Genomic DNA, 16294 nt, shown 5'->3' on the forward strand with positions numbered 1-16294 from the left:
GGGTTCGTGCCCCGGTCCGGGAAGATCCCACATGCCGCGGAGCGGCTGGGCCCGTGAGCCATGGCTGTTGAGCCTGCGCGTCCGGAGCCTGTGCTCCGCAACGGGAGAGGCCACAACATTGAGAGGCCCGCGTACCGCAAAAAAAAAAAAAAGAATCAGGCTTGACTTCAGCTCAGGAAAAAGATTTCTTTAAATGTATGTACTAGGGTTGTCTGAGAGTCTGAGTCTTCTAAGCAACAGGACTGTTTCTTTTCTTGGCTTGCGGGGATCTTAGTTCCCCGACCAAGGATCGAACCCCGGGCTTGGCAGTAAAAGCGCCAGGTCCTAACCCCTGGACCGCCAGGGAATTCCCGACAGAACTCTTTCTCTCCTTGTCTCTTCCTTTGTTCATCCTTCCAGAGAGCGACAGCCCAGATGACGCCATCACGTTGTCAAGCGTTCCTTGCCAAGCCTTCCTCTTCTCAGCCCCTCCCCCGGAGTCCAGGGTTCCCTCCCGCTCCCGTGGTGGTATATCTCCTTCCTGCTCTGGGTGTATCTTGTGCAATTAATTAGGCCACTATCTCTTCCTTACCAGTACAAGGTCACTAACCAGCTAATGGGACATAGGCTGAGAACATTTTCTCCATTAGAGCGGATGAACATCTACCAAGTCCCCACCTCTCTCACGTGACACCCACTGTGGCCCGGGGAAGGCATTAGTGAGCAGGTGGCTGACCGGTGAAGGTCTTCTGAGGTCTTCAAACGGGACAGGGTTAACCAGCTTATGCAGGAAATGAGTCATGAAAATGTTCTAACCAGTGTGTCAAACAGTCAGAAAAAAGACATCTTGAATAACAAGTAACCACGTGCCGCGTTGCTGTGACAAAGTAGACAAGCACGGCAGGTCCGGATGAACTGAAGATCCCATTAAGTCCTCATAGTTTCAAATGCTGAGAAAAGTTTATGTGATGATGACAAATTCAGAACATCTGAGAACTAGCTTTGAGCTACAGACAGCCCCATAGTGTTCTCCTATGATTAGGTCAGAATAGCCTATTCTTCACTTAGTTCCAAAATAAATTTACAGTAAAAGTTATTAGCTCTTGCATTTTTAAGCAGCATATTAGATTCTATTGGGCACCCCACATATTTTCTAAATAGGAACTACCATTTTGGTGAAATGCAGAGGGCTCAGGCTTTGAAGCAGTCTCAGCCATGGGGCGCTATATGGTTAACTCTCTCTAAACCTCAGCTCCCGTGGCTATAAAATGGTACTTACGTTAGACGGTCAGTGTGGAAAACCAGAGTAGAAAGTGTATATAAAATGCCTGGCACAGGGACCGCCACTTAGGCCACATTCGACAGTTGGGAGTTTCCATCACTCTCTTTAACCACCCGAGAGGAGATAGCCGTTAGTGCTTCACAGAGACATGATTCATATAAACTCACAACTGCTCTCGGAAAAAACCTCCTATCGGAGATTAAGGTTTTTATTCTAAGTAAGGTTTGACCTTCAGATCACTGCTGAGGACCTAGTCTGAGGCCAATGCTAAGTGCTAGTGACATACCTGTGGAAGGCGAGATCCGAGGCTCCACCCCCTCCCCTTCATTTAAGGACAATTGCTGATACTCTACTTTTAGTTGCAGCAGTGACCTACTCCTCGCACTAAGATGTGAAACGTTGTCAACTCAAAGTGAAACTCAAAATACCAGTTTTTGTGAGGAAAATATATTGGAGCCCCCTCTGGGACAAGTTGACACATGCAAAATGCCACCATCTACTTAGACATTTATTGAGTGTGAAAAAGTGGCAAGGCCTTGTAGATTACCCAACCGCACTATAGAGAGAGAGTAGCCAATAAGAACACTCTAGCCCCTGAGAGACACTGAGTAATGAAAGGGGACAACCCAGAACACTTGTCACCTCTCCCTGTGTTTCAAGGATAAGGTCTTAGATACAGAAAAATAAATAATCTTATTTAATTTGGGAACTTTCTGTGTGCATTTCAGTTTTTCAGGAGTGTCACAGATATCACAAATATCTGACTGATAGTTTTAACCAAGCTAACCTGTCCGCTGAGGCAAACAAAAGGACCACATTGTTTTTCCCTGTTTTCTGCCTGAATTTGCTTACTAATTGCTTGCTTGTTTTGGGCATTAGGTAGACATAACCTTAGAAAACTATCAATACACACGAACCAGGCTCAAAAAATAAGTCTGTCTGTACCATGCATAAATCCCTCTAATTCTGCCCTCAGGTTCTGTGGATAGAGTTCAGAAGAAGTCAATAGGATTGACTCTAGTAAGTTCTATGTGCAAATGAGCAAGAAGCATTTACATTTAAAAATGCCTTGTGCTACATTTCCATAGGGCCATTACATCATTTAGGAATTATCGGCACTTGCTCTAATATACTGGGGACATTGCAGTGCTGTTTGGGCAACCAAATCCTTCACAGACAGACCAAACCTCTGTGAGTAGGGCTGGGTCCCAGCCGCACTGCCCAGCCTCCCACTGACCCTCTTCCAAAAGTTAGAGACCTGTGATGGCACTTGAGGGCAGAAGGAGACACCAGAGGTGCCCTGCCTGGGAATAACAGCCTTGCTCTCCCTTTACAGGATCCTCAGTCCCACTCACCGTCCACTTCCCTCAGTGCCTGAAAAATGTCACTAGACCTTCCTGGAGCTGTTTTAAATTCCACAAGTAAACGTGAAAGCACGCATGTTAACTGTTTTAAAAAGCACGCCCTTCAGGAGAATTGTGTGCTACCCTTCCCCAGCAGATTTCTTCCTTCCAATTGTTTTCTTCCCGGCAGGAAGCTCATTTTGGCTGCGTGCGGAAATGGGGGTTTTGACTGGAGAGTCAAAAACCGATCATTTTAGAGTCGGGTGTCTGGGACTGGGATGGGGAGGGCAGCATGATGGCAGTAATGCCCGGAAAGGGGGAGAGAGACAGAGACACCGAGACACAGAGAGAGAAGGTGCAGAAAGAATTGGGGAGGGAGAGCAAAAGGCAAAACATCTTTTTCAAAATGTTGCCTCAGGTTGATCGTCCGCCTGGGAAAGGGGAAGAAAATTTTCTTCTTCGCATCTTTCCTAAAAATTCAAATTATTAAGATAATCATGATTTTTTTAATCTTTGTTATGGGTTATATATTCAATGGGGGGAATGAAACAGATTGAATAACAAGCCATACCATTTACTGTGTAACCTTGGCTACCCCATCCTTCCCAGCCCATATTCCCTCATCTGTTAAGAAAATATTCTGTGATTCTACAGGGACATGTAAGGGAGAGAGATGTAGGTTTGGTAGATGTAGACAGCCTTATGATAGGCTAAGCTACTAGGACACACAGACTCCTAAAATTCAGTTGTTGAACCACAGTAGTAAATCCGCTCTCATTCAAGTCACAGGTAGGGTTGATATTAACATGAGGGTGGGGGAAAGATGCCTCTCCTCCAGGTGGCGATTCAGATATCACCAGGCTCCTTCCATCTTGTGGCATCATAATCCCCTAAGTCAAGGGTTCTAAAAGTGTGGTCCCCAGACCAGCAGTATCAGCAACACCTGGAAACTTGTTAGAAATGCAAATCCTCAAGCCCCACCACAGACCGACTGAAATCAGACACTCTGGGGGTGGAGCCCAACAATCTAAGGTTGAACGGGTACTCCAGGTAATTCTGATGTAGGTAAAGTCTGGGAACTACTGCTATAGGGATTCATCATGATTTATAACTGGCTGGTGGAACAATGGGAAAGAGAGACTGGGGTAGGTCGCTTTTCTTAAAAGCCTGGGCCCAGAAATGACATGTATCACCTCTGCTCTCATTTCTCTGGTGAGAACCAGCTGTATTCCTAGCTGCAAGAGATGCTAGGAAATGTAGTTTATGCAGTTATAACAGCATAGCATGGATGATAAAAATAGGTTCCGGTGGACAGATAGCCATCTTTGCCAAAATAGCCCTCTGCAGTAGGAATATTTTTAGCGTTGATCCTATGGGGAAAAAAGCAATCCAGTGTCTAAACTAGGGTTTCTCAAACCAGCAACTATTGATATTTGGGGACTGATAATTCCTTTTTGTGGAGTCTGTTTTGTACATGGTAGAATATTTAGCAGCACCCCTGGTCTCTACCCACTAGATTAACATTAGCGCCTCCCACCTTCCAGTTGTGGACAATCACAAATGTCCTCAGACATTGCCAAATATTCCCTGGGGGACAAACTCACCCAAGTTGAGAACCACTGGTCAAGTAGGAAACTTATAAGTTGACCTTTGAAACACAAGCTGGCCATAAGTTGGGTACTGCTCACAGAAAGTTGACTTTCTTCTGATCTCTGTTAGCCTTTCTCTTGAAACCCTCCATTGAAGATTTCAGCTAGTGGCAAGGATTATTCCACAGTTTCCTACCACATCTACCTTCCCTACGTAAAAATAAACTTCCAAAGACAGAGGCATCTACGCATGTTGACTCAGAGCTGTGACAGAGCTAATCCTATGTACAATTACCCTTCCTGGCTGCCTAAGGTGTCCAAAAACAAACTTCATTTTATGCAAAAATACATTGAAGTTATGTCGCATTCCTTCTCAGTGGCCTTAGGTTTAAATGATTCAAGTTCAGGAAGAGAGATGAAGGAAAGAAAGTTCTGCTTGTCTAACACAGACTTAGTTTCCAGAAAAACTCAATTTATTTTTGAATGCAGAGGCTTTTTCACTGAAACAATCTGTTGGCTTCGCTTCCATGTGATAAAACGACGTTGAACTGAAAATGGGACTGTATAACAAGGTTGTACTGTCCTGGAAAATGTATTTTGAAATCAGACTGACGTTTTTGCTGAAAGTAGTTACCTTTTGCAAGGTCATGGGACTTCAGCAAAGGTAAAAGCAATACATAATTCTATTGTAGATTCAAACTAGGGTTTGATTTATCAGACTGATGAGAATGTGTTAAATCTTTGAAATCAACCCCCTCACAGTACTTGAAATGAAAGGAAAAAAAGGTATTGCAATGGATTATATCCCAAATGAAAAGAAAGGCAGCAAAATAACTTATCTAAGGGATATTTCTTTTAAAGAATGGGTCAGTTTCTCAGGGACATTTCTGCATCCCTGTCCAACTACTGTTCATTTTCCTTTGGATTCCAATTGTGTTTCAAGGGCAAAATATGATCTTTCCCTCATCCATTCACTCATGCATTTATCCAATGCTTAAGGAGTGCCTGCTATATGAGAGGCACCATCCTAGCACTGGGCCTGCTGTCACTGAGCTCACTGTCTTGCGGAGGGACACAGGTCTTAAAGGCTAAAAAACAAACATATAATTTCAGATGGTGATCAGTGTAATAAATGACATGTAAAAAAGGCCTGGGTTCGAGTGGAGGGCACTTAGATGGCATGGTCAGGGCAGCCTTTCTGAGGACTGAAATGAATGAGGAGCAGCCAGGGCTGGGGGCCGGCAGGGGGGAGACTGGGGAAGGGGGCGAGGGGAAGCCTGGGAAGAGCACTGAAGGTGCGAGAAGCAGCACAAAATCCTTAAAGCAAGAGAAAACATGGTTTAAAATCAACTTTATCTTCCCACACTTTTCAAACTCCAAATTTTCCTCCCAACTCCCCACTGTCTCCAGTAAAAACGACTCTAACCTCTCCCCTGAACTCCAGACCCTTAGCTCCAACCACCCACTCAACCTCTGCGCTTGTGTGACTACTAGGGATCATAGATTCCACATGGCTGGAATATAACCCTTGATCTCCCCCAGACACCCCAATGTGCTCTTCCCACAGTTTCCCCCAATTCTTCCAGTTGTTCAGGCCATAAGTTCTTGGAGTTCTCTCTTCTTCTCATACCCGTCATCCAACCCATCAGCAAATATTGTCAACCTTTGACATTATTCCAGTACTTACCATGCTACCATCCTGTTCTGATCCACTTCCACTTCTTGCCTGGATTATGCAGCAGGCTTCTCACTGACCTCCTTCCTCCAGCCTGGAGATCTGTTTTTCATAACAGAGCCAGAGTGATCCCTTTAATCATAGAATAGATCCTAGCACTACCCTGCCAAAAACCTTCCTGAAGTTTTCCATCTCAAAATAAAATTCAAAAGCCTTGCTGTTCAAGAGCCCAGCATGATCTGGCTCCGTTACCTCTTGAGCATTATCTCCTTCCACTCACCCCCCACCTCCCGCCCCCCATTGATTCCATTCTAGCCACACCAGCCCCTTTGCTGCTATGCGAACATATCAGGCATATCCTTGCCTCAGGGCCTTTGCGCCTACTGTTCCAGAAGCCTGGAGTGCTTTTCTTCCGGACGCCCACATGGCCTCTCCCTCATTAGAGTGTATGCTCAAATGTCACCTAACCAAAGTGGCTTTCCTAACCACCCTAAACACTCCAACCCTTCACATAAATATATCCTCTATCTTCTTATCCTACTTTTGTTTTCTTCACAACAACTTACATATTACTTTTTTTTTTCTTTTTTAAACTAATCTGGAAGCCCCTTTAACAGAAACTATCTCTTGTTTTCTGCTGTCCCCTAGAGCCCGAATGAATGAAGGAACACATGAATGTCACCACCTCATATCTCTAGAGTCTGAAGCCACTGTAATCATTCAATTCAAAAGCGTTTACTGAGTTTCATGTTTTGGATACTATGAGAGATATTAAGTTGTGTAAAGAAGTTGTAATTCCAACCTTTTGAAAGATTAATAATTGAGAGTAAAGAATAGATCATATTAAACTACTGATTCATCTCAGACTATCATTTAATAATATGAGTGGCATGAGCAATGTATTTTATAGGATTTCCAAGAAAGAGCAATGTGGACTGGAGTATTTCAGGAAAACTTCATGGGGGTGGAATAGAGGCAGAAAGAAGTGAAACACAGGCTTAACAGTGGGATCATGGCGTAGGGGCAAGGATAACAATTGTTTACTGAGAGAAAGAAGACCACCTTGTTGGTATGCAAAGTTCTCAGTGGACAAGAGGAGGTAGACCCGGAAAGGGGAGCAAAATTCTGATTGAAGTGTTTCTATGGGCTGTAGGAAGCCACTTATGGTTTCTGGGTCAGATCACCACCTCAAAAAGCTAGATTCTGAGGAAACTGTTCAGAGGGACATTGATAGTCTGGAAGGAAGAAAAGATGGAGGCTGTTAGGCCAAGAGACCAGGGTGTTGGTCAGGGGCACAGTCAGAGTGTGAGGGGATGGGCCTCGGACCAAGGTGGTACAGAGGGAAGAGAGAGGAGCCCGAGCTTTCAGGTAACTCATTCTCTGCTGAATCCAAGTCTCTAGAGTCAGGACACTAGCATGAGTAACTCATACGTTTTTAAGTTTCACAGTTGATGCTGATGTGCACTTCTGGGTAAAGACCACAAGCTAGTCTTAAAACCTCCATTTAGTGATGAGACAACACAGATTCAGATGAGGCTAATGATCGTGCATCCTGTCGGGCAGGCCTGAAAACAGATCCCAGGTCTCTTGACTCTCAGTACGAGGCTATAAGGGTCTCAATAAATAATAAAAGGGCAGAAGCCACACTTGAAGAAACAATTACTCAACCATTCCATTGAACTAAGAGATATCAATCACTTTTCCATTTGTAATCAAGGATCATGAAGAATCAGAACATTCATCTGTTCATTGACCTTTTATGTGCTTGGCATTGCTCTACGTGTGTGGATGAACAAAGAGCCAGCCAATTACAGTGTAATGTCGTAAGTCACCTGATAGGCCAAGCACAGTTTGTACTGGGAATGTCAGTTAGCCTAACCCAGGCCCAGACCTCAGTGGAGGCTTCATAGAGAAATCAGAGGTTCAGCAGAGCTCTGAAGATCATTGGAATTAGGTGAAATTTGGGTGAGGGTTATAGAAGAAAGAACTAGAGAAAATTTGAATGGGAGAAAAATGATTCAAGTATAGAAAACCACATGTGCAAAGACCTCTTTCACCCCACCATTGATTTCAGTGCCTTAAACATTGCACATTTGTTGACAATGGCCATGATTTGGGCCCTCATGAAATTTAACAATCTTACCTTTTTCTTCAACAGACTATACATGCAAAGCATACTCTTTATACCTCTAATATACTTTATCATAATTTACCTGTTAAGAGACTCATTTTTGTAGAACCATGAGCCCTAAAATAGAGGAGCCCAAGCTTCCTCACCATTGCATCCCCCCACCGTGCCTTGGGTAACAGGTAGCACAGAGCGAGTGCTCAATAAATGTTTAGGTTTAGACTCTTGCTTTGCACCTTCAATGCAAATGCCTTAGGGGGTACTTGTATTCTTGTGATTTAAATGTAGCTGTAATAGACCTTCACCCTGTTCAGAACACATTTGCAAATTTATAACAGATTAAGTTTCACTTTTGCTGTTTAAAGATAAACAGGAAGCTGCACTTTTTTTGCAGCAGGGGTCCTTGACTGAAAGCTTTCCTTGGTTCAATAGTCTTCTATTGTTATGAATAGAACATCGACATAATTAACATAAGAATCCCTTAGAGGCCAACTTTAAATGAAACCACATTTAATTTCAGGTAATTCTTTTATTCCACCAGATGATGCTAACTTTCCAACTGAGTATGTGAAATATGTCAAGTCTCTGAACAGTAAACCCATCTAAAATGAGATGGAATAGTCTATAACCCCCCAAAGTATAAAATTATGTCCATTAGTTGGCCAAAACAAAGAGAAAAAGAAAGGTCAATCCAAAGAATCAAAGTACCCATTAAACAAAATAAAACACAAGTTTTGATACTGAGTTCTGAATTTCCTGGTCTGTAAGCAAAATGGCATGTGTTTTGCTAAAAGAAACTCCTGAGTCAATACTAATCTTTAATTTCTAGTATTTTGCTGGTAGCCTAAGTAATTTATTTCAGTCCTAAAGTCCTCTGTTTCCCAAATCCATGGTGTGAAGGAGATAGGATAAGTGTGCCCAGAGCCTCCACATAACAGATAATCAGTACATATTGCTATGGACTCCCCTCACATAGTGTCCCCTTCAAATCCATAAGTTGAAGCCCTAACTTCCAATATGATGTTATTTGGAGATGGAGCCTTTGGGAGACAATTAGGTTTAGATGAGGTTATGAGGGTGGGGTGCCCTATGATAGAATTAAGAAGAGACACCACTGAGCTTGCTCTTGCCTGGCAAGCAGGTAGCCTTCTGCAAGCCAGAGAGAAAGCTCTCACCAGACCCGGCCATGCTGACATCCTGATCTTAGACATCTCAGCTTCCACACCGTGAGAAATAGTTTCTGTTGTTGGAGCCACCCAGACAGTGGTATTTTGTTATGTCAGGCTAAGACACATATGTGCTGAATGAAGCAATGAATGGCCATTGATTTGACAATTGTCTAGGTGCCAAATGCGTGATCAATAACTTTGGCATCATAAAGGATGAATGGTATATAGGCAGTTTTTCTCATCTAGAGTTCTAAATGAGCTTCACTTTGTCTACTTAGTGACCTCACCTTTCTCAGTTCCATGCTTCCCATGCTACTAGGCCATCTCACATGTGGCATGAGCCATATTTGCGAAAAGTGGCCAGGGCTACAGACAGATACTCTCTTCTCCAAAAACACACTGTTTCTGTGTTTTTTTAGGTGACCATTATATGGGGGAGGGCTCCTCTTATAGAGCCATCTTGAAGTTGGTTCTAAATATCAATGTTTCTTAATATTCCACAAGTACAAGTACAAGGCAGTGGCTGCATTTTTCTTTCTTCTTTTTTTTAAAGAGATCTCTACATTGCATCTCCTGTAAATATAGAGTTTTATTTATAGGATACAGATTTTTTTAGAAGTCAGAATAACATATATCTTTTGAGTATATTTTTAAACTAAGAACTGCTCCTGTATAGATAATTTAGATTTAAGAGCCTACTTATGCTAGTTTAACATAATAACAATACATTATTAAACATATTCAGGAAGATAAATGATTATGTCCTTCCTTGCCCTTGATAACTAACATGAACTTTACAATAAACATGACGTAGCAAGTTTTAACTTTTATTCCAGTCTCTATTTTTCTCTTTCTCACAAAATTCAAAGTAAAAACAAAAAATGAAAAAACAAAGCCAAACACACACACACACACAAATATTCAATATAATGAAAACAAATACTTAGAGTCTTATCACTTAATATTTCTAATACACACCACTTAACTGGAGTAATGCTTCTTTATGGACACTTCTGGCAATGTGAGCTTGAGGAAAAGAGAAAAAGAAAAGATCACTTTCTATCTCCAATCTTGTCCTGATTAAACACTGCTAGGAGCTTTACCTTAACCTATACATTTTCTCCTCAGATATAGAAGGCTGTTGGAAAACTGTTTCTTTCAGTTCTCATTCCCTAATGACACCATTTGTATTTCCTGGAGAGAACATTATTGAAATATTCTCCAGTAATAAGGGTTATTAATATCCCCACTCTCTTGTCCCCAGCTGGGTCTAAGTGCATGAACGTCTCTGGTGTACTCTTCTTGAGTACAGCCATCTAAGTGTTCAGAATTTCTGATGAAAAAATTTTTTTTCTTTATTAATATCTACTTCAAATGTTATCTTTCTTATCTTCAGGCCATTTCCTTGTCTACATGGAGATTTAGAATAATTTTCTTCCTCCATTACATTTTGTTCCTTGAAGGTAATTTTATAATCAGAGTGCATGTTCCTCTCTCTTTCTGAGGCTTCCTTCTTTCAGGCAAAATATATTAAGTCTCTCTATTCTAATCCTCTGGATCTTGTGTTATGCCACTTGTCTCTTGTATATTCTCAGTGTAAAGATGAGAAAGGAGCATTATATTCTAAGTTGCAAAGCCAAGGATAAAGACCAAAGTAGTTATAGTTTTTCTCATCCTGACCTGTATCCAATTTCTAAAAGTCTCTTAATGTATGAATAAAGATTTAGAAAATTAGAAACCTAGATGATATTAATACAATAAATATTATAAAAAATGGACCATTGAAATTTTATGTATGTGACTTAAACCTTCCTATAAAAGTAGCAAAAATCACTACCTTTGACTTATACTTGCTATCATTATAAATGTTTATTTGCCCTGTTACATGGTGTAACAGAGCCTGTAAATGTCTTATAAGTCTTGTGTTACCCAAGAGAGATTTTCAATTTTAACTTTTTTATTTTACTACTTGTGCTTTTATTTACTTTTCTTCAAAGTCTACATCTGTTTTTATAATGTCATCACACTTTGATTTGAAATTGTAGCATTTAATCTTCTTTAACATCTTCCTGCAAATATATTTAATATGGCTTCATAAAAATTCAATTAACATATTATTATTAAAGAAGAAAAATAGACAAAAAAGCAGGTTTTAATAGGTCAGTTTAGATTATAGACTTTGTAAAAGTGTGTTCTCAGGCTGGAATAATTCTTAAACGTCATTTAATCGTTTATTAATTTTCAATGGTCCATAAGCTTGGTTTTCCTTGTTGTCTAACACACTTGATTTTCTAAAAGTATTTGTGCCCAGAAAGATTTTTTTTGTAAATACAGACAATATTCTTTTAAAATTTTATGGAAAGGCAAAAGATCTAGAATATTTAAAACACTTTTGAAAATGAAAAATAAGAATCACTCTACCCGATTTTTTTTTTTAAATAGATCTTTATTGGAGTATAATTGCTTCACAGTACTGTGTTATTTTCTGTTGTACAACAAAGTGAATCAGCCATATGCATACATATATCCCCATATCTCCTCCCTCTTGAGCCTCCCTCCTACCCTCCCTATCCCACCCCTCTAGGTCGTAGCAAAACACCAAGCTGATCTCTCTGTGCTATGCTGCTGCTTCCCACTAGCTAACTATTTTACATTTGGTAGTGTATATATGTCGATGCGACTCTCACTTTGCCCCAGCTTCCCCCTTCCCCACCCACCCAGTGTCCTCAAGTCCATTCTCTATGTCTACGTCTTTATTTCTGCACTCCCACTAGGTTCATCAGTACCATTTCTTTTTTTAAATTCCATATGTATGCGTTAGCATAAGGTATTTGTTTTTCTCTTTCTGACTTACTTCACTCTGTATGACAGACTCTAGATCCATCCACCTCACTACAAATAACTCAGTTTCATTTCTTTTTATGGCTGAGTAATATTCCATTGTATATATGTGCCACATCTTCTTTATCCATTCATCTGTCAATGGACATTTAGGTTGCTTCCATGTCCTGGCTATTGTAAATATAGTGCTGCAATGAACATTGTGGTACATCTGTTTTTTTGAGTTATGGTTTTCTCAGGGTATATATGCCGAGTAATGGGATTGCTGGGTCATGTGGTAGTTCTATTTTTAGTTTTTTAAGGAACCTCCATAATATTTTCCATAGTGGTTGTATCAATTTACATTCCCACCAACAGTGCAGGAGGTCTACCCAATACTAAGTCCTACCATATACCTACAGTAATCATGACAGTGTACCATCAGAACAGGAATAGACACATAGATCAATGGAACAGAATTGAGAACCCAGGAATAGAGCCACGCAAATACACCCAATTGGTTTTTGACAAAGGTACCAAAGCAATTCAATAGAGCAATTAAACATCCATAGGCAAAAAAAAAAAAAAAAAAAAAAAGATCCTCAGCCTGAAACTCGCCGCTTATACCAAAATTAACTCAAGATGAGCATGGACTTAAAGGGAAAATGTAAAGCTAAATAACTTTTAGAAAAACTTGTAAAATATAAGGGAAAATCTTTGGGACCTAGAGCTAAGTAAAGAGTTCTTAGACTTGGCTCCAAACAGATGATTTATAAAAGGAAAGATCAACAGATTAGACTTTATCAATAAAAAGCTACAAAGTGGGAGGAAATATTTGCAAACTATCTATCCAACAAAGGACTATTATCTAGAATATATAAAGAACTCTCAAAATTTAACAAACATCTAACAATTCAATTAGAAAATGAGATAAAGACACAAAGAGCCATTTCACCCAAGCAGGTAGATAGATCACAAATGAGCACATTAAAAAATGTACAATACCATTAGGAAAATGGAAATTATAACCCCAATAAGCTATCAAAATGGCTAAAATTTAAAATAATGACAACACTAAAGGCTGGTAAAGGCGGAGAAACTGGATGACTTATCTATTGCTGCTGGGAATGTAAAATGCTAGAGCCATTCTGAAAAAGTTTGGTAGTAATTTCTTTTAAAAACATGCTATATGGGCTTCCCTGGTGGCGCAGTGGTTGAGAGTCCGCCTGCTGATGCAGGGGACACAGGTTCATGCCCCGGTCTGGGAAGATCCCACATGCCGCGGAGCGGCTGGGCCCGTGAGCCATGGCCACTGAGCCTGTGCGTCCAGAGCCTGTGCTCCGCAACGGGAGAGGCCACAGCAGTGAGGGGCCCGCGTACCGCAAAAAAAATAAATAAATAAAATAAAATAAAAACACGTTATATAAAAAAATTAAATTAAATTAAAAAAAGAAATATAATGTTGGACACGTGAAACGTTATAATATATACAATGTTATACATATAAATTTAAATAATGTTACTTCAATAAAATTTTTAATTAAAATCAATTATTTAAAAAAAACATGCAAATACCATATAACTCAGTGATTGCACTCCTGGGCATTTATCTCAGAGAGCTGAAAACTTACATTCATTCACACAGCAGCCTTATTTGTAATAGCCAAAAACTGGAAACTACCCAGGTGTCCTTTAACAGATGACGGTTAAACAAACTGTGGAATATCCATACCATGGAAATACTACTCAACAATAAAAAGGAACAAACTATCAATACATTTGGCAACCTGGATGAGTATCCAAAAATTACGCTGGGTGAAAAAAAGCCAATTACAAAAGGCTACATATTTCATGATTCCGTTTATATAACATTCCTGAATCGGCAAAATTATAGAAATGGATGATTGATTACTGGCTGCCAGATGTTAAGGAGTTTGTGGGAGAGAAGTAGGTGTGAGTATAAAGGACAACATGAGGGATCTTTATGGTGTTGGGAATGTACTGAATCTTGACTATATCAGCGTCAAAATCCTGGGTGTGATGTTGTACTAGACAGTTTTGCAAGACGAGACATCACCGCTGGGGAGAAAATGGGGAAAGGGCACACAGTAAGTCCCTATTATTTCTTACAACTGCATGTGAGTCTACAGTTATCTCAAAATTAAAAGTTTAATTTTAAAATATAATTGTGTTTGTCAGTAAATTGTAAAGATAAATTCAATGAAATGAGAATGACACTCGTGCAGATGTTTCTTTTCCTTCTTTGGTTTTTCTCCATCAGGTTTGCGAGGAGCGATAGCTTTTGCCTTAGCTATTCGGAACACAGAATCTCAGCCCAAGCAAATGATGTTTACCACCACTCTGCTCCTCGTGTTCTTCACAGTCTGGGTATTCGGAGGAGGAACAACCCCCATGCTGACTTGGCTTCAGATCAGGTGAGTGACACTGCTTAACAAAGGAAATCATTATGAGGCATGGCTGCACTGTTGCTGATGTTGCTGACTGGTCAAGAGTACAATGGCATGTCTGTACACTAACTTTCCCTGGGGTCAAGTTGACCTTTATTCACAAGGTGAAACAGTATGACCTATATCACCAACAGAACTGACTTTTCCAAGAGTTCTAGAAATCTCAGGATGATGTTTATAGTCTACAGTCCCTAGAAATGAATTTCTTTATGAATTTTTCCATTCAATTTACTGAGTATAATGTGGTAATCTATGGAGTTCACAAAAATGAGTGAGACATGAGTCTTGTCCTCAAGATACTTATGATACAGTAGAATTTATAGAGAAAAATCTATAATACCAAGAAGAAAATGAATTTGCTTTGTTTTTAATTTGTCACAGCACTTAGGATAGAATTAGAGACACAGGAAATGCTTAAATGTATTTGATTATTCAACCATATGTTTGGCCAGAGGGATGCTATAGACACAGATTAGACAATTTCTTAAAGGAAAACCGGGTCAAGACTTCAGTTAGGGGCCATCCAGTAAGCCGTGCTTGGAAGATGATTGCTATTAACCCAAAGTATGCAGGTAGTAGAAGATTTGATGAAAAATGAATAGCTTGTACCAATTGTGAAAAAGTAAAATGTTGTTGTCTTTGTTTCTTTCATCTGGGTCCTCATTTTCACATCCCAGAATGTAACAGTGCTTTCATAAGTCACATTTTACTTTCCAAAGCCATACATCTTGATGATCATGCAGCCCCTCCCTGGTTCCCGCCCATTCTCTGTGAGGCAAATCTATACCCACCATCTCTGACAAGAAAAGATCCATCTGACTGGGAGGGGATTTCCAAGAAGATTTTTTTTCAGGCAAGGACTCTGTTATTCCAGCACCAATGTAGTGCTTGGCACGTTGTAGAATGGAATAAATAATTGCTCCATGAAAAATTGAATGAATATAACCACGCATGTAAATTCCTTTTGTTAAGGCTTTACTGACAAATTTCTATCCATCTGACAAATAGAAGCAGAAGCGGAACTCATGAGTTTAGGGTAAGAAAGCTTATGTCTAAACTGGGCCAAGTGGTTACGCATTAAATGCAATTCAAGGAAAAAAGGACCTCTTCAAGTATTGTGAATATTGCTAAAACATAAAAGGGCTTTGACCAAAGGTTGAAATGGGGAATGTTTTGAAATACTTGTTGAACTATTTTCTAGGCATATAAATGTGACCTTCAATTTCTTTCACGGTGGTAGCTGCTTATAGGCTCCTCTGGATGAGCACGAATATTTTATTAAACGCTATGGTGTTGAGTCTCCTGTAAACTGATAGTAAGATAATGGTGTGTTCGGGTTTCGGGAAAATAAATTCAGTAGGTGGATCCATGCGTGGAACAATTAGGACTTGGAAAGCAGAAGTTAGAGGATACCAGTCCTCACAAGATAAATGTATTGAATGCTCTATCAGGTAAATTAGAATATTCAGAACGTAAAGTGGTGCTTTATTTCAGAACATAAAGTTACCTAACTCTACTGTAGTGTTTTCCAAAGGTATCCACTGACTTCAGATAGATGTTACAGCTCATGCAGTCTCTTGATATCCAGATCAGTAGGGACAGGGTAATATAAAATGGGGCCTTAGGCAGGTTAGAACGTTTATCAGGTTATAGGACAGGGACTAATAAAGAAGGATAGTAATGTCAACTATAATGTCCACAGATGAGGGGCCTGGAGGTCATCTTAGGCCAGTGCTATTATGGCCTGCTGGGAGGCACAGCATGGAGTTCCCAGGTCATGGAGATGCCCCAGTGCGAATTGGCTCCAAATGGCCCAACTGATTCCATGCCAGACTTGTCCT

General features: G+C 40.3%; 1 protein-coding gene across 1 annotated transcript in view; it reads left to right on the plus strand.

Moving 5' to 3' along the window:
• SLC9A9 (solute carrier family 9 member A9) overlaps window positions 1-16294 on the plus strand; it is a 538561-nt gene that overhangs the window by 332734 nt on the left and 189533 nt on the right. The window contains exon 12 of the mRNA XM_019934313.3: window positions 14267-14420. Coding sequence (XP_019789872.2) covers window positions 14267-14420 — 154 coding nt within the window. The remainder of the gene's footprint in view (window positions 1-14266; window positions 14421-16294) is intronic.

The sequence above is a fragment of the Tursiops truncatus genome, chromosome 4 (assembly GCF_011762595.2).
Source record: "Tursiops truncatus isolate mTurTru1 chromosome 4, mTurTru1.mat.Y, whole genome shotgun sequence".
In the NCBI taxonomy this organism is placed as follows: Eukaryota; Metazoa; Chordata; class Mammalia; order Artiodactyla; family Delphinidae; genus Tursiops; species Tursiops truncatus.